General features: G+C 39.0%; 1 protein-coding gene and 1 pseudogene across 1 annotated transcript; one reads left to right on the top strand and one right to left on the bottom strand.

Annotated features, from left to right (window-relative positions):
- Positions 1-24,551, bottom strand: part of LOC138854207 (aminopeptidase N-like) — a 103,247-nt pseudogene that overhangs the window by 42,783 nt on the left and 35,913 nt on the right.
- Positions 79-24,229, top strand: LOC128696871 (uncharacterized). The gene is made up of 8 exons (XM_070095990.1): positions 79-226; positions 11,712-11,863; positions 12,398-12,571; positions 14,687-15,224; positions 17,426-17,570; positions 21,207-21,347; positions 22,727-22,833; positions 24,096-24,229. The coding sequence occupies exons 1-8, from the start codon at positions 79-81 to the stop codon at positions 24,227-24,229; spliced, it is 1,539 nt and encodes a 512-aa protein (XP_069952091.1).

Raw genomic sequence — 24,551 nt, 5'->3', positions numbered from 1 at the left:
AAATCATATTATGGTACATATATAGTGCCGTGTGCCAGAGTCACTGTGGCCGGTGGTGTGGTGTGTATACTGGTGATCATGACATTCCCACAGGAACGTCCTCCAGGGCCTTACCCAATCGAGTTGGCAAGCAATGTTTCCAATATTGATTCCTTGCTACACTTTCACCAGTGCAGACCCTTGTTTACTATTGACAAAGGTTCATACGACACCATATGGAACACAGGCGAGTTTTTTATTTTACATTATCTACACATGTGCAAATTTTAAGTTAGACATAGTGAACTAAAATATTAATGAGTTGTACTGACAGTCATACCCAGTAATACAAGTGGCATTTCCTCCACCACAGTAGTACTATGTGATCTCAAGGTCAAAAGAATCATCTACAGATATTTTTATACCTATGGAGGAGACTCAAACACTAAATTTATTCTAACAATTGTGTTCTCTGTCGTGTGATTTTAACCTCTAATGCATTATTTATTGCATTCGCCAAATCCGTATAGTTCACTGAGCACCTCTAATATGTGAACCTGATCCTGGTTCGCCACACAAGGCCCAGCTATCATATACACCTGTATAAAATATACAAAATATAAAAAAAGGAAAATATATAAAAAATAAAATATAAAGAAATAATAAAAATATAAAGAAAAAAAATAATATATATATATACATATATATATATATATATATATATATATATATATATATATATATATATATATATATATATATATATATATATATATATATATATATATATATATATATATATGTCGTGCCGAATATGTAAAACTGGTCAATTAGCAAGAACTCATTTAAAATTAAGTCCTATCGAAAATTTTCTCTTATACGTTTAAAGATATATTTTTTTCATTAATGTTAATGCAAAAAATTTTAATTTTGCACCAAAAGAATCTTAAAAAACTTACCTAACCTTATTATAACAAGAACAATTTATTTTAGCCTAACCCAACTAAATATATTTTAGATTTGTTTACAATAATTTAATACTAAACAAAAACAGTGAAATATATTTTTTTCGTTAGATTCAGAATGATTTTGGCGAAATTATTGCATACACAAATATTCGCTTGTCCTATATGGCAAGATGAGCGTTGCTATTTAAGCCAAGATCGCATGTTCTGCCTATTCGGCACGACATATATATATATATATATATTGTACGTCGTGCCGAATAGGCAGAACTTGCGACCTTGGCTTAAATAGCAACGCTCATCTTGCCATATAGGACAAGTGAAAATTTGTTATTGCAATAATTTCGCCAAAATCATTCTGAACCTAACGCAAAAAATATATTTCACTGTGTTTGTTTAGTATTAAATTACTGTAAACAAATCTAAAATATATTTAGTTGGGTTAGGCTAAAATAAATTGTTCTTGTTATAATAAGGTTAGGTAAGTTTTCTAAGATTCTTTTGGTGCAAAATTAAAAATTTTTACATTAACATTGATGAAAAAAATATATCTTTAAACTTATAAGAGAAAATTTTAGAAAGGACTTAATTTTAAATGAGTTCTTGCTAATTGACCAGTTTTACATATTCGGCACGACATATGTACACCCTCAGGGGTGCATTTATCACAGCAGAAATACGCTGAGAGTTTACAAGAATACTTTACACGAATACTTTAGTTCTTAAACTAGGGGTTAACTACGTTAGGGGATAAAGTTACTCCTGTGTGAGGGTGAAAATAACGGGTCATGTGAACGGTTAAGACTTGTGTCAGGGGGCACTTGTCCTCTTTCTTTCCAAACAAAACACTAAAGTGAAACGCTCACCGTGCAGCCTTAATGACCCACTGCAGCCGATAGGATTTAAATCTCATTAACCAAAGTATGAAGAAAGGAGAGACAGAAAATTACATCATAAGAATATATTTAATATAATATGTAATTGCTAAAAAAAAAAAAAAACTCTGAAGTCAATATGGTGATTGAAAAAAAAAGGTTTAAGAGTTAAATCTGTGACCATAAGATGGGAAGAAGTGTCTTTATGCTAGTTTAGGGCTTCTGATTAAGGCTTTGAAACTAACCCTCCCCTTCATCGGATCAGACCAGATTACCTTCCCTTGCCCCAAGTACTGTGTGACCCTTACGGGTCTAATGCTCTCCCATGAATATAATAATGAAAGAGATGTTGTATAGTACCTGTCTCTTGTAAAACAAGCAGAGCATCTTCTGGGGGTCTTATTCAACCAACATCGTAGTTTCTGGTCTTATTTACCCAACACTACTTTCTGGTCTTATACAATGAACTCTGCATCTTTCTGGCCTTTTGCAACAAGCATTGTACCTGTCTAAGTCTTAGACAACAGAGTATCTTTATTTTCTTATGCAATAAATATTGTATCTTTCTAAGTCTTATTCGAAGAACAATGTATCTTTCTGATCCTATTACAACATTCTATATTTCCTTCCAAATCTTGCATAACTATCATTATATCTCTGGGCTATAGAAGCGAGTTTGAACCCGATCCGTTTTTAACGTCATCACAAAGATTATTATTATTATTATTATTATTATTATTATTATTATTATTATTATTATTATTATTATTATTATTATTATTATTATTATTGTTATTATTATATCAACTATATAACCTTTCTATCGCAGCTTAAATCGTGCAAAAACTGACGCAATACAGCTCGTGTAAAATAAGAGAATTAATTGATAAATAGGTTGCATATGGTGTGATTAAAAAACTTCTCTAGACAACTTATAGAAGATAAACGTAATAAAAAAAGGAGGTTTTGAGTGGTTAGGGCTTGAGCATCCAACAGGCCTGTGTGAGCGTGTTAGATCAGAGGATATTTGGCTTTTATGACATGACGTGGTCTTGGAATGTGAACGCGGCCATATTTATGAAGGGATTCAAAGAAACCAATAAGCCGGACTTCAATACTGGAGGTGGAAAGTACAGTGCTTGCACTCTGAGGAATGGGTGTGGATATCTGCCACCTTCTGGCAAGACAGTTGGTGAATGAATGATGGTGAATGAAATTCCTTTGTTTTTGGTCCTCCTGCCTTGGTGGGAGATGGTTGGTGTGGTAAAACTTAACAATTTAATGTCTGGATTACAGTGACAGTAGCAAGCTAGGACACATCAGTACTGCCTGTCACATTGGAACGTCATAACGATCCACACCCTTCCCACTCCTCCGTAAATATTGCTCATCTTGAACACACTGCATATTCAGCACTCAAGAATAAATAAACAGAAGCACTGCAATAGGCCTACTGGTCGATGCAAAAAAAAATCCAATTCACACGAACAACTTCCCACTTGCAAATCTTTCTAACCTCTTTTTATTATCACTTAAAATATTTTTTCCAGTGACGGTAATTGGCAGAGTGTACCACTCATCTACATTATTATTATTATTATTAATAGTAGTAGTAGTACAATAATCAGAAGAAAGCTCTAAACCACGTTGAAGGCAATTAAGTCCGATCTAAAAAAAAAGAGGGGAAGACATATCTTTTTCCTTGGATCAGGAGTTACTCACCGGCACTAAGGCACCTTGAGGGTTCCACTCATCTACAGTTATCTTGTCAAAACACACACACATAAACAAACACACACACACACACACACACACACACACACACACACACACACACAACGAGATGATGGAATATGTGGCAACAAAGTGCAAGGAGGCAGAGGAAAGTTTTGTTCCCAAGGGAAACGGAAATAATAGGAAGACCAAAACGAGTCCTTGGTTTACCCGAAGGTGTAGGGAGGCAAAAACTAAGTGCAACAGAGAATGGAAAAGGTACAGGAGGCATAGGACCCAGGAAAACAAGGAGATTAGTAGAAGAGCCAGAAACGAGTATGCACAGATAAGGAGGGAGGCCCAGCGACAGTATGAAAACGACATAGCATCGAAAGTCAAATCTGACCCGAAACTGCTGTATAGCCACATTAGGAGGAAGACAACAGTCAAGGACCAGGTGATAATGCTGAGGAAAGAAGGTGGAGAACTCACAAGAAACGATCAAGAGGTATGTGAGGAGCTCAACACGAGATTTAAGGAAGTATTTACAGTAGAGACAGGAAGGACTCTAGGGGGACAGACCAGATGGGGACACCAGCAAGGAATACACCAACAAGTGTTGGACGACATACATACAGATGAGGAGGAGGTGAAGAAACTGCTAAGGGACATCGATACCTCAAAGGCAATGGGACCAGACAACATCTCCCCGTGGGTCCTTAGAGAGGGAGCAGATATGTTGTGCGTGCCACTTACCACAATCTTCAACACATCCCTGGAAACTGGGTAACTACCTGAGGTATGGAAGACGGCAAATGTAGTTCCCATTTTCAAAAAAGGAGACAGAAAAGAGGCACTAAACTATAGACCTGTGTCATTGACGTGTATAGTATGCAAAATTATGGAGAAGATTATCAGGAGGAGAGTGGTGGAGCACCTGGAACGGAACAGGAGTATAAATGCCAACCAGCACGGATTCACGGAAGGCAAATCCTGTGTCACAAACCTTCTGGAGTTTTATGATAAAATAACAGAAGTAAGACAAGAGAGAGAGGGGTGGGTTGATTGCATCTTCTTGGACTGCAAGAAGGCCTTTGACACAGTTCCTCACAAGAGATTAGTGCAGAAGCTAGAGCATCAGGCGCATATAACAGGAAGGGCACTGCAATGGATCAGAGAATACCTGACAGGGAGGCAACAACGAGTCATGGTACGTAATGATGTATCACAGTGGGCACCTGTGACGAGCGGGGTCCCACAGGGGTCGGTCCTAGGACCAGTGCTATTTTTGGTATATGTGAACGACATGACGGAAGGGTTAGACTCAGAAGTGTCCCTGTTTGCAGATGATGTGAAGTTAATGAGGAGAATTAAATCTGATGAGGACCAGGCAGGACTTCAAAGAGACCTGGACAGACTGGACACCTGGTCCAGCAAATGGCTTCTCGAATTTAATCCTGCCAAATGCAAAGTCATGAAGATGGGGGAGGGGCACAGAAGACCACAGACAGAGTATAGGCTAGGTGGCCAAAGACTGCAAACCTCACTCAAGGAGAAAGATCTTGGGGTGAGTATAACACCGAGCATGTCTCCGGAAGCACACATCAATCAGATAACTGCTGCAGCATATGGGCGCCTGGCAAACCTGAGAACAGCATTCCGATACCTTAGTAAGGAATCATTCAAGACACTGTACACCGTGTATGTCAGGCCCATACTGGAGTATGCAGCACCTGTTTGGAACCCGCACTTGATAAAGCACGTCAAGAAACTAGAGAAAGTACAAAGGTTTGCGACAAGGTTAGTTCCAGAGCTAAGGGGAATGTCCTATGAGGAAAGATTAAGGGAAATCGGCCTGACCACACTGGAGGACAGGAGGGTCAGGGGAGACATGATAACGACATATAAAATACTGCGTGGAATAGACAAGGTGGACAAAGACAGGATGTTCCAGGGAGGGGACACAGAAACAAGAGGCCACAATTGGAAGTTGAAGACACAAATGAGTCAGAGAGATAGTAGGAAGTATTTCTTCAGTCATAGAGTTGTAAGGCAGTGGAATAGCCTAGAAAATGACGTAGTGGAGGCAGGAACCATACACAGTTTTAAGACGAGGTTTGATAAAGCTCATGGAGCGGGGAGAGAGAGGGCCTAGTAGCAACCGGTGAAGAGGCGGGGCCAGGAGCTAGGACTCGACCCCTGCAACCACAAATAGGTGAGTACAAATAGGTGAGTACACACACACACACACACACACACACACACACACACACACACACACACACACAAACACACATCCAATGCCCCCACCCATTACATTACAAACTCCACCCCCACAGCAACAACCCATAGTTCCTTACCAGGTCTCCCACTTCCCCAACCCCAATATACCTCCCAGACCACAGTCTTAGAAAAGAAGTTGAAGGTGTGGTATACAAATGCAGATGGAATAACAAACAAGTATGAGGAGTGGCACGAAAGAATCAGAGACATCCCCAGACATAATAGCACTCACAGAAACAAAACTCACCAGAATAATAACAGATTCAATCTTTCCATCCGGATATCAAATCCTCAGGAAAGACAGAGGGAGGAGAGGGGGAGGAGGAGTTGCACTGCTCATTAAAAACCAGTGGGGTTTTGAGAAAATGGAAGGAATGGATGGCACGGGCGAAAGGGACTACTTAGTAGGAACAATCCAGTCTGAGGGACATAAGGTGATAATTGCAGTAATGTACAACCCACCACAGAACTGCAGGAGGCCAAGAGAAGAATACGATGAGAGCAACAGAGCAATGATCGACACACTAGCCGAGGTGGCCAGGAGAGCACACATGGGGGGAGCAAAGTTACTAGTTATGGGTGATTTCAATCACAAGGAGATTGACTGGGAAAACCTGGAGCCCCATGGGGGTCCCGAAACATGAAGAGCCAAGATGATGGATGTGGTACTGGGAAACCTCATGCATCAACATGTTAGAGACACTACCAGAGAGAGAGGAGAGGATGAACCAGCAAGGCTGAACCTTGTATTCACCATGAGTAGTTCGGACATCGAGGGTATCATGTATGAAAGGCCCCTGGGAGCTAGTGATCATGTGGTTCTGTGCTTCGACTACATAGTTGAGCTCCAAGTGGAGAGAGTAGCAGGAATAGGCTGGGAAAAACCAAAGTACAAAAGGGGGAACTACTCAGGCATGAGGAACTTCCTTCAAGACATTCAGTGGGAGAGGGAACTGACAGGAAAACCAGTACAAGAAATGATGGACTATGTAGCAACAAAATGCAAGGAGGCAGAGGAGAGGTTTGTTCCCAAGGGAAACAGAAATAATGGGAAGAACAGAACGAGTCCTTGGTTCACCCAAAGGTGTAGGGAAGCAAAAACTAGGTGTACTAGAGAATGGAAAAGGTACAGAAGACAGAGAACTCAGGAAAATAAAGAAATCAGCCGAAGAGCCAGAAACGAATATGCACAGATAAGAAGGGAGGCTCAGAGACAATATGAAAATGACATAGCATCAAAAGTAAAGACTGACCCGAAGCTGTTGTATAGCCACATCAGGAGGAAAACAACAGTCAAGGACCAGGTAATCAGACTGAGGAAGGGTGATGGGGAATTCACAAGAAACGACCGAGAGGTTTGTCAGGAGCTCAACACAAGATTTAAAGAGGTATTTACAGTGGAAACCAGTAGGACTCCAAGAAATCAGAACTGGGGGGCACACCAGCAAGTGCTGGATGAGGTACATATAACCAAGGAGGAGGTGAAGAAGCTGCTTTGCGAACTTGACACCTCAAAGGCGGTGGGACCAGACAACATCTCTCCATGGGTCCTTAAAGAGGGAGCAGAGATATTGTGTGAGCCATTAACAAAGATCTTCAACACATCATTTGAAACTGGGCAACTCCCTGAGGTATGGAAAATGGCAAATGTAGTCCCAATTTTTAAAAAGGGAGACAGACATGAGGCACTAAACTACAGACCTGTATCACTAACGTGTATAGTATGCAAGGTCATGGAGAAGATCATCAGGAGGAGAGTGGTGGCGCACCTGGAAAGAAACAAGTGTATAATTGACAACCAGCACGGTTTCAGGGAAGGAAAATCCTGTGTCACAAACCTACTAGAGTTTTATGACAAGGTGACAGAAGTAAGACAAGAGAGAGAGGGGTGGATCGACTGCATATTTTTGGACTGCAAGAAGGCCTTCGACACAGTTCCTCACAAGAGGTTACTGCAAAAGCTAGAGGATCAGGCACACATAACAGGAAAGGCACTGCAATGGGTCAGAGAATATCTGACAGGGAGGCAACAACGAGTCATGGTACGCGACGAGGTGTCAGAGTGGGCGCCTGTGACAAGCGGGGTTCCACAGGGGTCAGTCCTAGGACCTGTTCTGTTCTTGGTATATGTGAACGACATAACGGAAGGGATAGACTCAGAAGAGTCCTTGTTTGCAGATGATGCGAAGTTAATGAGAAGAATCAAATCGGACGAGGATCAGGCAGGACTACAAAGAGACCTGGACAGGCTACAAGCCTGGTCCAGCAACTGGCTTCTTGAATTTAACCCTGCCAAATGCAAAGTCATGAAGATTGGGGAAGGGCAAAGAAGACCGCAGACACAATATAGTTTAGATGGCCAAAGACTGCAAACCTCACTCAAGGAAAATGATCTGGGGGTGAGTATAACACCGAGCATATCTCCTGAGGCACACATCAATCAGATAACTGCTGCAGCATACGGGCGCCTGGCAAACCTACGGATAGCGTTCCGATACCTCAGTAAGGATTCGTTTAAGACTCTGTATACCATCTACGTCAGGCCCATACTGGAGTATGCAGCACCAGTTTGGAATCCACACCTAGTCAAGCACGTCAAGAAATTAGAGAAAGTGCAAAGGTTTGCAACAAGACTAGTCCCAGAGCTACGGGGATTGTCCTACGAAGAAAGGTTGCGGGAAATCGGCCTGACGACACTGGAGGACAGGAGGGTCAGGGGAGACATGATAACGACATATAAAATACTGCGCGGAATAGACAAGGTGGACAAAGACGGGATGTTCCAGAGAAGGGACACAGACACAAGAGGTCACAATTGGAAGTTGAAGACTCAGATGAATCAAAGGGATGAGGAAGTATTTCTTCAGTCATAGAGTAGTCAGGCCATGGAATAGCCTAGAAAGGGATGTAGTGGAGGCAGGAACCATGCATAGTTTTAAGGCGAGGTATGATAGAGCTCATGGGGCAGGGAGAGAGAGGACCTAGTAGCAATCAGCGAAGAGGCGGGGCCAGGAGCTGACTCGACCCCTGCAACCACAAATAGGTGAGTACAAATAGGTGAGTACACACATACACATACACCTATAATACACACACACACACATATATATATATATATATATATATATATATATATATATATATATATATATATGTATATATATATATATATATATATATATATATATATATATATATATAAATATATATATATATATATATATATATTTATATATATATATATATATATATATATATATATATATATATATATACATATATATATATATATATATATATATATATATATATATATATATATATATATATATATATATATATGTAGGAGGGTGGGTGCAGGAGGAAAGAGGAGTGATTGGTGGAATGATAAAGTAAAGTGTGTGATAAAAGAGAAAAAGTTAGCTTATGAGAGGTTTTTACAAAGCAGAAGTGTTATAAGAAGAGTAGAGTATATGGAGAGTAAAAGAAAGGTGAAGAGAGTGGTGAGAGAGTACAAAAGGAGAGCAGATGAAAGAGTGGGAGAGGCACTGTCAAAAAATTTTAATGAAAATAAGAAAAAAATTTGGAGTGAGTTAAACAAGTTAAGAAAGCCTAGAGAACGAATGGATTTGTCAGTTAAAAACAGAGTAGGGGGAGTTAGTAGATGGGAAAATGGAGGTTTTGGATAGATGGCGAGAATATTTTGAGGAACTTTTAAATGTCGACGAAGAAAGGGAAGCGGTAATTTTATGCACTGGCCAGGGAGGTATACCATCCTTTAGGAGTGAAGAAGAACCGGATGTGAGTGTGGGAGAGGTGCGTGAGGCATTACGTAGAATGAAAGGGAGTAAAGCAGCTGGAACTGACGGGATCATGACATAAATGTTAAAAGCAGGGGGGGATGTAGTGCTGGAGTGGTTGGTATTTTTGTTGAATAAATGTATGAAAGAGATTGTAAATGTATGAAAGAGATTGTAAAAATTATAGAGGAATAAGTTTACTGCATATACCAGGAAAAGTGTACGGTAGGGTTATAATTGAAAGAATTAGAGGCAAGACATAATATAGGATTGCAGATGAGCAATGAGGTTTCAGAGTGGGTAAGGGATGTGTAGATCAAGTGTTTACATTGAAGCATATATGTGAACAGTATTTAGATAAAGGTAGGGAAGTTTTTATTGCATTTATGGATTTAGAAAAGGCATGTAATAGAGTGGATAGGGGAGCAATGTGGCAGATGTTGCAAGTATATGGAATAGGTGGTAAGTTATTAAATGCTGTAAAGAGTTTTTATGAGGATAGCGAGGCTCAGGTTAGGGTGTGTAGAAGAGAGGGAGACTACTTCCCGGTAAAAGTAGGTCTTAGACAGGGATGTGTAATGTCACCATGGTTGTTTAATATATTTATAGATGGGGTTGTAAAAGAAGTAAATGCTAGGGTGTTCGGGAGAGGGGTGGGATTAAATTATGGGGAATCAAATACAAAATGAGAATTGACACAGTTGCTTTTTGCTGATGATACTGTGCTTATGGGAGATTCTAAAGAAAAGTTGCAAAGGTTAGTGGACGAGTTTGGGAGTGTGTGTAAAGGTAGAAAGTTGAAAGTGAACATAGAAAAGAGTAAGGTGATGAGGGTATCAAATGATTTAGATAAAGAAAAATTGGATATCAAATTGGGGAGGAGGAGTATGGAAGAAGTGAATGTTTTTAGATACATGGGAGTTGACGTGTCGGCGGATGGATTTATGAAGGATGAGGTTAATCATAGAATTGATGAGAGAAAAAAGGTGAGTGGTGCGTTGAAGTATATGTGGAGACGAAGAACGTTATTTATGGAGGCAAAGAAGGGCATGTATGAAAGTATAGTAGTACCAACACTCTTATATAGGTGTGAAGCTTGGGTTGTGAATGCAGCAGCGAGGAGGCGGTTGGAGGCAGTGATGTCCTGTCTAAGGGCAATGTATGGTGTAAATATTATGCAGAAAATTCGGAGTGTGGAAATTAGGAAGTGTAAAATTAATAAAAGTATTAGTCAGAGAGCTGAAGAGGGGTTGTTGGGGTGGTTTGGTCATTTAGAGATGACCATTGCATTGTTAATATCTCTAGTAAGGCTGATGCATGCAGGGGATGAGATGAAAAGCTGTAAGCCTTCTCCCTGAAAGCTGGCTGCCTTGGATCAAAGTCTAGCGCAAGCTGGACTCCAAGGTATTGTCCAGTGTGGGTAGATTGGTAAAGCACTGCGTACCTTGTTCCAAGGTTCGTAGGTTCGAGTCTCCTTCAGCCAGAGATCAGTGTTTGTGTATATTTCGCCTGCTCTTGCGAATTCCTTATATATATATATATATATATATATATATATATATATATATATATATATATATATATATATATATATATATATATATATATATATATCCCTTCATTTACTTTTATTTTCAGTTTGTACACTTTCAGAATATTATTCATTATGTTCTAAGTTTATTTCTCTTAATCTACTTTCGAAGGAAAAATTCCCGATAGAGATAAACTTGCCATTTATAAAACTGTGACCAGTATTGCGCTTTACAAACGATAGTGGCCTTATCAGTTGTACTCTGCTTATAATAATTTTTACTGCACTTATAACCAATTATATAAAGCCAAGGAATCTATTATTTTATGAGAAATATGCATAACTGTTTTTGCTTGAGATTTCTGCTACCCGGAACTAAGGTCTCTCTTGTCCAGTACGACTGAATTCTATCTCATGTAGTTCCTAGTTGTCCACGAATATTTTCTATTCTTGACCCTTCAGATCGGGGACATTTGTCCGTACTGAATGGCTTGTCTTGTAGGATCCTGGTGCAGGGCCACCGTGGTGACAACAATGTTGTCTAATTAGTCTCCTCTTTCCCTAGATTCACCATACCAAGAGCTCAGTCGTCACCTACCATCACTATTTGTGGAGTCTCCGGTGAGGCGGAGCGCTAACGATAGCCAGCCAGCTTCCATCTACCCAGGGACACGACTCGACCTCCTGAATGGCTCAGTACCCTTCATTCCCTGCCGAGTGAGTCTGCTGGTTGCCCCGCTAGTCTGCGATCCTTTAGTCTGAAAACAAAAACAAATGCACTCTTATCTGTTAGGAGTTTATCATTAGACACATTTCAATCGCCAGGAGCAAAACTTATTCTAATAAAAAGTTTCCCAATGCTTCCTATGTGCGTGTTTTACACAAAAATTCACATATTAATTTGTATGGATATACTCTGGTCCTCAAACATCTTGGTCTCTACTTGCTATATAAACAATGATGTAGTAAAAACAAGAAATCTTTCACCCTGACTGCATAATACCTTATCGAAATGTGAAATAAATGAAGATTTAACTATCAGTCAAAAAGTGTGCAAGACGTAAAGTCAAAATTAATATTCTTTGGTACTATATAATTATATTTTAATAAAGTATAAAAGTTCAGTTAACTGCAGAGATGACTAAAACATGGAGACAGCAGAAGCTGTGGGGAGGTAAAAATGTGGTCAGACCATTAGCTTTGAAGAAGACATCCTGAGGTGGTCCATCCCTTAGCCTGTGTTGCTTGCAGGTGAAGCAATACGAGGCAGGGGAGTTGGAGGCGTGTACCGCCGCCAGGAGAGCCAGAGGTGCCACCACCTGGGTGGCTCTTGTAGGTGACTCCACCATGAGGCAGAAGATTCATTCCTTCCTGAGCTTCCTGCCGCCCCAGCTGACTTACACCTATCTCATAGGTGACACAGAGGTGAGAGTCGTCTGTGTCGCAGTTGTCAGTCTGTACTGAAAATAATAATAGTGTTAATATTATTATTATTATTATTATTATTATTATTATTATTATTATTATTATTATTATTATTATTGATGTTATTATTAATATTATTTTTTATTAATATTATTATTATTGCTAATAGACTCATGGAGAAAAAAACTAAGCCTGTACATGTTAAACACTAATATTCACGAGGAAGCGCTAAACCCCTAGGGGTCATAAAGCGCATGGATAGGTAGAGGAAATTGACAGGGGGGGGGTTAAACAGCACCTGGAAAATAGGAGCTAATCAGATTCGATCCAAGGAAGATGAGGAAAAAACTCCAGTTTCTTGAATCAAGAGCCTTCACAGGCATGACAGGAAATACATGTATAGAGTATTAAGAGAAAAGTGAGATACACTTTTGTGATAATTCAAACACTACTAAAAGTATTGAATATCTTGCTATTAAATACCCCAGTATGATAACACCATAGCAAGTGTGTTATCAGTCATCTCGTACATATAAAGATAACACGTCTCATGTGTGTTATCAGTTATCACATATAAAACACGCCTAAGGAGTGTAAGGTAATCAGCTCGACAAGCTGAGACAGTACCGTCCGTCTAACGATAAGCGGACGGAGTATCGAGCCTCCACCACACTCTGAATGATCCAGACGGGTTTAGTGCTTCACGTGAATTTAAGAGTGATCCCATTCCTTGGATCACGAGACCTTAATTGTCACTGCATCCCCCTCATGATAGGTTCCTGAGAGTTGAAACTTATTCAAGATGGCTGAGGTGTCCGCTCTCTGGTAGAAAAGTATTTAGTTTTGGTCGTGTCACTATTCTCTCGTTTTCAGCCTTAATGGCACGTAAGTTCCCACGTCTTCTAATAACATGTTTATTTGTCCACTATAATCTACCCTGTCCATAATTATTATCGCATTTGTTTTGTCTGTATCGTAAGGTGAAGTCCAGGACCTTTCCTTAATTAATGATATAAATTAACAAATCTTTGAGGACAGTTGTGCTGTAGAGGTCTGAGAAAAGCTCAGACCTCTACAACACTATTGTTATCAATTATTTGTTAAGTTATACCATGAATTAAGGAAAGATCCTAGACTTCACCTCACGGAACAGACAAAGCAAATGCGATAATAATTATGGACAAGGTAGATTATAGTGGACAAATAAACATGTTATTAGAAGACGTGGGAACTTACGCGTCTCTTAATGTTAAGGTGTAATTATATTGAAATGTTACCGTGTATATTAGTTATAAAGATTGTTATTATATTCATATGAAGGCTGATTCTGTGTAGGCCATTCAAAGCAAAGGATTGTAGGAATAAGACACACATGCTCAGTTAAGACAATCAGAAGGTGTTTTGAGAATAAAAAGGCACTTGTAAGAAACTTATGACGGACCGAAATGTCGTTATAAGTTTCATTCTATGTGCGGGTTGTGCAATGAATGTTATGATTGTACATATGTGTCTTATTCCCACAATCTGTCGGTGTTATCACACCTGTACTTGAAGTGCAGTGAATAGTGGAGGCTCTATCCTCCGTCTGCTGACAGTAAAACAAACGTTAGCCGTGTGGCCAAACTCGTGGTTGACATCAGTCATGGAGGTGATTCAGTCCCAGGAGGGAGGATCGAGCCTCCAGTGTTTCACACAACTACTACATAATATACATATCACAGTTATTAAGGAGAACTAGGCGCATGGCAAACTTCACTAGGTAACCAAGTCATAGAATAATTATGAAACATCGACAAAGGCTGTAACTGAAATTACCTGTCAGCTGTCTAAACCGATTAGAAGAGCATATCACATTTACTCGTAAGAACATAAGAAAGGAGGAACACTGCAGCAAGCCTACTGACTGATACTTGGCAAGTCCCTGTCAAACTCAAACCCACTAACAAAAATATTCTCCCAACCCATTATCAATGTTACTCAAGGAATAAGCTTTGATAACCCTATTAACTCAAGTACAAATCCCACTCAAATTCAACCCCTCTCACCCTTGTAGTTATCTAACTGTAAATGTATGACAAGGACTTAACTAGTTAGTAAATCGTAATATATTTACAGGTGACGCTGGAAGACTTTACCTTGGCTGTGTCTCGCCCTGAACACAAGCCTCAAACATACGACGTTCTAGGTCACAGAACCTCTACAACCACAACCTCGTCCTCCACCTCGCACCCCACACGCTCCCACCCACACAATGCAAGTGGATACCACAGTAGTAACGGAAGCAGCCACACTCCTGCTCAACGCACTGATGGTGAATACAACAGTGCGAATCGTGGCATGCACATTGTAAATAACAGAAACACAGGTCGGAAGATATATGATGTACACAGCAGTAATAACGGAACGTTTCTTAAAAACCCTGAAAAAACGAAAATAAATTCTGCCGGGATAAAAAATAAGGGAATCATTGAATATTCCAGTAAACCATTACTCGAGGCGGACACCCGCCTTGAGTCCTATGACCTGCGAGTTACATTAGTATGGGCGCCGACTGGGTCTACGATGGACCACCCGACTCCAAGAACCGGCCGGAAGGTCACCAAGCTGCACGACTTGGCCACAGCAATAGTCGTGCCTGACGTCGTAGTTGTAGGTAAGGTTCTCCCTTCCCTCGCGTTTTGTGTACGGTGGAGTCAGGCTTATATTTGTAACAATGAAATAAAGATCTGTGGCGAGCATTTTTCTGTGTATATGAAAAATCCTACTTATTGATAGCAGGATTAACTAAGCAGAAATGCCTATCTTTTTTTATAAATCTCCTTACATCTCCGAAAGCACCCATGCCATGATTATTATAGTAATATACTAAGAACTTATTGACTTGGAGACGGAAAAGAAATTATTTCTTGGAAGACTTGTTCGAAAACTTAGTCCGCACTTTCTCAATGAGCCTTTCATGACGAAGCGGCAGGAAGTGTGAGGCCGGTGTCCAGATTTTCTGTCTCCTTGAAGATGGCGGAACCAGTTGTCAGAGATGAGTGTCAGCCATTTCGAACGATCACGAGTATAGGACAGGAGAGGACGAGGAGAGGACTGCAAGTTATGTTATTTGTATAAGTATGACCATAATTTTTAAAGTGGTGGACCGGTAAGCCAGCGGAATTCCTCGATCAGATGACAAGAAGCTCCAAGACGGGTCATCATCTGACTAAGACCCGTATCAGGAGACACATGTTCTGTTTCCTGACGAACCTTACCTAACCTAACCGAATTACCCATTCATAAATACCTCTTGTATCTACGGAATCGAAGCTATACTCAGATGTCTGTCTTCAATAACAAATTTATCATTTCATTTCTCATTATTTGATTGAAAGCATTCTTGAAGCTTAATTTTAATACTAGCTTATTTTCTATGTAAGCTGCTGCTTCAGTATGCGGCACAGGAATAGGTAGGCCTTACTCTACATAAATTTCAACGTGCCTCGCCTGTTTCTCGAAGCGCACACTAACCTTATTGAGGGGCCATACAACCAAACTCATTTGGTCGAAGTTTCGTGGTAACTTTTCAACGAATACCTTGAAAGATCGCTTTGTTGTCAAAGTCAATGAATCTGATTCAGTTCTTTTTTTAGGTGTATAAGGATGTGCCGAATAAGAAAGGCTGAATTCTGTCAAGTATTTGACGTTCCAGTTAGTTGCATAAATATTAATAACATACTGCATTGTCGTAATTTCATGTAAAAAGATACAGGAGCAACTAATGAGACATTTCTTATGGAACGTTTAGCTGTCCAGGAGTTTTATCAAATCAATACAAACAACAAAAACGAACACGGAAGATTCAGAGCTGACGAAGCTGCCTTTGTTCTGTTTAACTTTGTCTGAAATGTCGAATAAGGACGCACTTTCGTCTGAGGCTGTTAATTTTTTTAAACCCTAAGCGGACATCATTCCAACATATCAAGTGGCTGGCAGTGTTCTGGTGTTGTGCCAACACGTTGTTCAGACTGTATATATATACATTCATTCAGACGTGTTCCAAGACATATGCCTTGTCACAGGCGCCACAAAGAATTATGTAAACCTCTGTCTTAATTGGTTCAAGGTTCGCCAATTTAGTTTTGGTGAGGTCTTTGGTGAATGTGCCAGATACTATGGCGACTCTAGTGTTGTCTTGTACGAGTGCATTAGAGGCGTTCGGAGCAACTTGACTGTTGAGAAGAAGAATAACTATGTAATGTAATGGGCTCGTTTCTTACAGTCTTTGACGAGAAATGTAAATGTAGTGCAGGGAAGGTTTGGTTTGGCTGTTGGTCAAGATTATGATATCAAATAGGAAGATCTCTGAAGCTACACCAAGAGCTACATTAACTTCCTCTTAAACATGCTGAAAACTTGTGTTACTCCACGAAAGGGCAATACGGGAATGACTCAGTCGCTTTGTAAATTTCTGAATCTTGCCAAAAAAAATAGTGTCTAGGGTGGAAGCATATTGTTGGTGCCACTGGCTTGGGTACTTTTCTTTCAATATTGGGGTTGTCGCATTATGTCTTAGAGCGATATTATCCTTTCTGGTAAATGATCATACGTGATGCTATCTTTAAAAAGGTGCAGAACTGAGTTCTGAGTTTCCCATCATCATTTGCTATGTAACTGATTTCAAAATACTGTAAAAGAACCAATTCGTGTGTGACGGGTCGTGGTACATGATCCATCTATCTGGATTTATTACTTGATCTTAGTTACCATATCTTCCTTTATGACTATATGTAATTATTACTAATCTCATAATTTCCGACGCATATTGTCTTACACTCAGTCATTCATCATCGCTCCTTTATTGTGCCAAAGGTTTAGGAACGTGGGTACTCTTAATGCGTGAACACCACGACGAGTTGGTGCCGTTCACGGAGCTCGACCTGCTCGTTCGTCCTGTGATGCGCCCCCTCGCTCTCCTGGCTGCCAGGACCCCCCTTCTCGTCTGGGCCCAGAGTAGGTAAGATCTACAATCATACTTTTTAATATATATATATGTATATATATATATATATATATATATATATATATATATATATATATATATATATATATATATATATATATATATATATATATATATATATATATATTTTTTGAAATCAGTTCACATGATGGTGAAAGTTTTTCTTTTTCGGGCCACCCTGCCTTGGTGGGAATCGGCCGGTGTGATAATAAATAAAAAAAATATATATATATATATATATATATATATATATATATATATATATATATATATATATATATATATATAACTAGGTGCATCGATAGTTACAGTAAAATAACGCCTTTTTCCCCCTCAATAAAACTGTCAAAGTGGTAAGAACTCTTACTGGAGGTAAAAACCTAGTGCAGGTGACGTATTTCTCATTACTGATAATTTAGGGATAACTTACAGATATTATAATAATGTAGGACCTTCAAGTGTTTGAAGGCTTAGGGCCAACATAACTACAAGTTTCATATATTTTGTATTAATATTGGTAGAATTACTGACAATATGTTAATTAAGTAAAGGACACAAATGCAACTAATGTGACATTTTATTGTGGAAACGTTTCACTCTCCTGGAACTTTGTATTGTTTGTAAAGGATTGACAAAGCTCCTGGAGAGCGAAACGTTGCCACAATAAATTGTCACATTAGTTGTATTTGTGTCCTTTTACTTTTCATATGAGATAAGGTACATGATCACCAACGGAAATGGTATGGGGGAGCGGAAATGAAGGAATGTGAAAAAGTGTTAGGGGCCTTAGTGTTAGCCAGGGAACCGGGAAAAGTAAAGTTGGGAACTTTGTGTAAATTGTTAGAGGGACATGTAGTGGCGCCGGTTGAAGGGATCTACCCCATGTATGCATGGGATGTAATATGGCAAAGATTTAGTAAATTAAGGATACGACCTAGGGCCCGTGCGGTTATGTATCGTTTCCTACATGGTATATTGCCAACGGGAGCGATGCTCCGAGATAGGAAGGTCATCGAGGGTGGGGGGTGTGGCAGATGCAGTATCATGTTGTCTATTTTGTGAAGGTTTGGAGTGCATCAGGGTATGGATGAGTAAGGTAGTGGCAAGGGTGGGGGGTCATGGTGTGTCGGTATTGCGAGCGTTGAGTCTTGATATGAGTGGGGTGGATGAGGGTGTGGCAAGGGGTTTAGCATATATAATCGTAGACTACATATATGTTTTGTGGGGTATGAGGGGAAAGGAGGGTGGACATAAATGACAGTTTAAATATATAACATTTATAAATATATAACATATAAGTGTATAACATGAATATTTTCTTTGGTAGCGAATTATGTCCCGCTTGTATTGGTCTTACAAGTGAATTTTAACTTTTCTTGAGAGGGTATTCCTTTCACTATGTTCCTTGAAACTCTGAGGTTTTTTGCAATTTTTGTAACGTGTTCCTGCATCACTTTTGAAGTAATTACCTATTATGTAATCATGTGTGAATAAGGATTAATAACCTAAATTAATATTCATTGTATATTTATTTGTATGTAATACTAGTTAGGCACGTGCTAGAAGGCACAGCGAATGTCTAGTCTCGTGGAATGTGTGTTAAGTTTTGGTATGTTTGTATGTGGCGTATTAGATGTTGTAAGGAGTTTGTTATGGTGTTGTTATCTTACTAAAATCACGAGGAAACATTTGATAATCTTATTCATGTCCTAGTCTTTGTTTCTTTTAAAATATTTACATATCCTAGTATTTTACCGATAATGTAGCATGTGGTGTATTTTCTTTCATTTTAAGTGTGAACTTCACTTTATGCAATGTTGTTATAAAAGCTTGAATTTCATGGTTGTTACATTAATATAGATATTATATATTGACGGTGTATATTCTTCTACTTAATAAAGGTGTATGGGTGTATAGGCATGTAATGCTCATATCTGTTTTAGTCTGTAATTTTATGTTATTGTGTTTTGTTGTTCATGCACCATCAACTTTTGGTAAATACTCATTAAGTTTTTGATGAGGTCAGGGTATGATCCTAAATTTTAGGATAATTAAGGTATGTTTCTTAGAACGGTGAATGTAAATATTTTAAGAGGGGGGGAGAAGTGTCAGCTGAGTGGCTACACTGGCAATAGTAATTATTGTAAAAGGAGGGTTTGTAGGATATGTTGTGGGTAGTGTATCTGGTTGTAATATGGCCATTATCTATAGTGTTTATTTTCTGTACTGGGATTGTGTAATAGAGGTTATTGTTAATATCCAGTATAGTTTTTAATTTTATTATACTCTTATACATCTTTGCATTTGTTCTGTTTTAAATAAAAATAAAAAGGAAAAAACTTTTCATATATTTTCTTCATACTTATTATGACTCTAATTATTGTGAAGTGAGTGTAGATATTCTCCCATAAGTAGGAATCAGTACGTTAGCTTACCTAAATTTTGTAATCTGATCTGTATATTACTATTTGTTGAATATAGAGACGGCAGGAAAGTGCCTACACTGGAGTTCCCAATGGAAATAAGTCACGATGACCTTATTGGGTTAAATCTTTATAATTTATCATCATTCTCAATGAAAACTATGTGATTACAGCCGTTTTTGTGCTTATTAAATTGTAAAATCCCCTGTATCTAGCCTGAATAGGTTTAATGGTATTTTCCACATAAGAGTCGTCCAGCTGTGAACACTGTTTCGATCAAAGCAGAGAATGCCTCTTCTTAAACTTTGGAATCGGTTTTGGGCTATGTAAATTCCAATTTACCATCTTTTTTATCGAAGGAATCGGAATGTTAATTTCCATGTGAGAGCCTAAGAAGGCCTCATCTGACTGACTTCAAATCTCCAGTACTGATATTTACCTTCATTAAAAACTTATGCCGCACTTTATACCACTCCTTTTTGAATGAACTGAGCTAGAGGGGGCTGGGCGTGGGGTACACTGGGAGACCTCGGATCGCGCAGCCACTGAAATGCATCTATAAGCAAATAACCCGCACATAAGAGAAGCTGATGATGAGGTTCCGGTCCGACTTGGACCATTTACAAGTCACACTAACACACGAGGGTGACGGAGTCAGTATATACCTAGGCGAGGTAAACAGAGATAGGACAAAGAGAGAGAGAAAGAAGGAAGTGGAGAAGTAGCGGCAGAGGTACAGCATCTAGGTTATCCTGAGGCTACCTGTTTATATTCCCTTCATAAAAGGTGCCTTGGTGTAGGTGAAGCCTACTCATAGAATTTCAATTTGCTTGACTTCCATTACTTAGGAGATGAATGACTCCCTACTGGTTTATCCCATCCTTTTTATTTATATTTTTGATCAACATTGTAATGTTACAGCAGATTTATTTCCAGTGGTGCACTAGTGTAGTTCATATTGCCATTGTTACCATTGCTCAAGCTGTTAGATACCACTGAGTCACATTACCCTTGTTACCAATGCTCTCTGCCAGGTACCACTGTTTCATATTACCCTTGTTACCAATGCTTTCTGCCAGGTACCACTGTTTCATATTACCTGTGATACTAATGCTTTCTGCCAAGTACCATTGGTTCATATTACCCTTGTTACCAATGCTCTCTGCCAGATACCGCTGTTTCACATTACCATTATTCACGTTGCCAGGTACCGCTGGTTCAACTTCGAAAGTCCAAAAGCCTCTGCAGGCATCCAGAATCTCAAGGCGCAGTGGGGAAATATGTTGTACTTCAGCCAGTTCAACGACACCATCCCTTTCACCGACTCCTGGCTTTGGAGACAACTAAGGTCCGTCACCTCCACCATCTACCTGTGAATGGTGATGAATGACCCTCTCTCTCTTGACCCCAGTGATGTATTCTCCGGTGTGGGTCGAGAAATAGAATTGCGATAAGTCTCACATTCAGTTCACTAATGGTTACTGCAATGTTTCTCAGTGTCAGTACTAAATTCTAATTAGAACGATTATATTTTAATGTTTTTCTTTACCTGCCATTTTATTATTATTATTATTATTATTATTATTATTATTATTATTATTAGTAGTAGTAGTAGTAGTAGTAGTAGTAGTAGTAGTAGTAGTAGTAGTAGTAGGGGTAGAAGTAATACATATAAGGGGCAGCGCCTGGGGAAATGGAAGGCATTCAGGATCGATTCAAGGAATTAGAATACGTATTGGTTCAATTTCTTAGATCAAGAGCCCATCACTTACATCAAGAACCCTCCTTGTAGGAGCTTACCAAGTATAGTGTAACCGGGTATAACAAATGAACAATATTTCTAGAAGTATACTTCTCTAGAGTTAATATTTTATATCATATGAAAAACCTTAATATTTCACTTTTTTTAGTTTTTAAACATTTTTAGGGAATTCAAATTTTTTCAAATAAAATTAAGATATTTTTGGTTAAAAAAAAGAGCATTTTATAGATTTAATCATCAGTTTGGCTGTGAATGATGAATTATTATCCCTATCAACATTTATTGGCTATAAATGATAAATTATACTTCATTTCTGGTGTATGACACACTGACAGGTACGTATATTTCACTAACACTCTGGAACATATACCAAAGGCACTACCTTCCCTTCCTCCCTTCAAGGAAGGTAGAAGGGGCTTTGATACCAGTGAACGGCTCTTTATCAAAACTGATTCTCATATCCTAGGCTCTCCATTGCTCCTATGGGTTTCGCGCTCACTCGTGGTAATAATAATAACAGTAATGGTGGTAGCAGTAGTAAAGAACAAAAAAGCACAATACTCTGACCGGTACAATACACAAATAACTTGTATATAGGAGAAAGAAGCTTATGACTACTTTTCGGTCCGACTTGGGCCATTTACGAGTCACTTGTAAATGGTCCAAGTCGGACCGAAGCGTCTGTCTCTCCTATGTGCGGGTTATCTGTGTATTGTAGTAGCAGTAGAAGTTAATGTAGTAGAATTAGTAATGATAATATTGGTGGTGGTGGTGGTAGTAGTAGTAGTAGTGGTAGTAGTGGTAGCAGTAGTAGTAGTAGTAGTAGTAGTAGTAGTAGTAGTAGTAGTAGTAGTAGTAGTAGTAGTGGTAGTAGTGGTAGCAGTAGTAGTAGTAGTAGTAGTAGTAGTAGTAGTAGTAGTAGTAGTAGTAGAAATAATGCTTACTGAAGAGAGCACTGTCTGCAGGTCAACAGGAGCGTGGCAGTGGGACTCCAGTTTACCCTTCAATCTTGCTAACGTGCGAGAGTGTCACCAACTGAGTATGAAACAATATACTCACACTCATGGCAATGGCAAGTGATGCATACTGTCTTTTTTCGTCTTATACTGAGTAGATACTTTTGAAAAGGCAACACTGGTATCGAGAAGGAACTGCTATCTCATTTAAAAAAAAAAATCAAAATCATGGTTCAGAACGTTACTGCGGAATCGAAGAGATTGGATCATTATAATTAACCCGTTTCTCATATGCATGAGGTATGGAAATGATGAATTCAGTTTGTCATTATTGGTTTTTGGGTGGCGTGTATATGGCAATATAGTTGCAGACATAATGGCAAGGCTCTAAACACTGAGGCAGATTGGCAAGAATGAGCAAAACTGGTGATCGGAGTTTATAACACGGGACGAAGATCCTTGGCTGGTCCACGTGTATCAGAAGCTTTATGATTTTCCTGGCATATTGTTTTAAGAATGTTGTGAAAGAATGACTCGCGAAGTCGCAATGACATGATTTTAAACCCACCAAACTGAGGGTTCGAACCCATGATAAGACACTCGTAAAACTAGCTGGTCAGTGGGTAATCTGCTGTGCAATGCAGGTCTAATATGATTCATCCAACTAGGTGTATTTCTGCATACACTAAGATAAATATGGGCCCAACTAAGACTAAAAAATGCAGCTTTTTTACAGGCAAGGGTTGCCAAGGGTTCGAACCCTCCGTTCGAACCCGTTATTGTAAAAGTTTATCCACCAGCTGATAAATAGTCAGCGATAATAAAAAAATTAGGAAAACAGGCATCCATCTTGACAACTTGAGGTCGTCATGTAAAAATAATGAAACAATAAGGTAATTACAATAAATTTCTCTCAAAATATGACTGCAGGCAAATGTGCAGAGAACCAACAAGTTGATAAATTAGACACATGTGCAACACTTGGGTGTCTTTATTGAGGAAACCTTTCGCCATACAGTGGCTTCATCAGTCCAATACAAAGGAGAACGGTGAAGATCTGTAGGAGTCTTAGGTAATCAGTCCCACAGCCCGGAGTTGATGTGATCAGTTCATCATTCTTGATAACATGAAGCTACTGTGTGGCGAAACGTTTCCTCAATAAAGATACCCAAGTGTTGCACATTTCTCAAAATAAAACCATAATATAATGCATGATGTTTCTCATTTAGGTTACACCAATAATACTGCAGCTTATAAAATGACACAAGACGCTTTTAGCAATATAAATAAATTCCAGTGAGATATGTTACGTTTTTCTTTAATAAACATATTATTGACAATGACTGTGGTGAGTAACGTTTCACTATATTCTCCACAGATCTTTGGTGGAAGTGTAAGGACCCTCATCACTCCTCATATGAGACCAACAGTGTCGAAATCCAAATGTTGCTTAACCTTCTGTGTAACCCATACCTAGACACCGCTAAACAGTACTGCTGCTCTGGGAAATAAACTGGATACCAGGCACTATTAAGATCATTTTATTTCTCAAGATAGACTAGAACTATAATAATTAACAATGCACATTTTTACAAGGATAAACATAGACACACACAGTCAAATCATAAACAATACGGTACTATTATGTATATTACACTGGTCAACAACTGAAATGCTTCCGAGACCAGAGTAGCAATTTCCAACTAATTTTTGATCACTGATAACGAATATCATGGTTAAAATTGTTTGTTAGCTCTACGTGTCACAACAGGTTCCAACAGGCTTGTGGCAGTGTTTCTTACCACACTCAGTCTCACTGACCTTCATTATTGTT

This window comes from Cherax quadricarinatus, chromosome 52 (assembly GCF_038502225.1).
Source record: "Cherax quadricarinatus isolate ZL_2023a chromosome 52, ASM3850222v1, whole genome shotgun sequence".
Classification (NCBI taxonomy): domain Eukaryota; kingdom Metazoa; phylum Arthropoda; class Malacostraca; order Decapoda; family Parastacidae; genus Cherax; species Cherax quadricarinatus.
The sequence above is the reverse complement of the archived record's forward strand: the minus strand, read 5'-3'. Positions and strand labels throughout refer to the sequence as shown.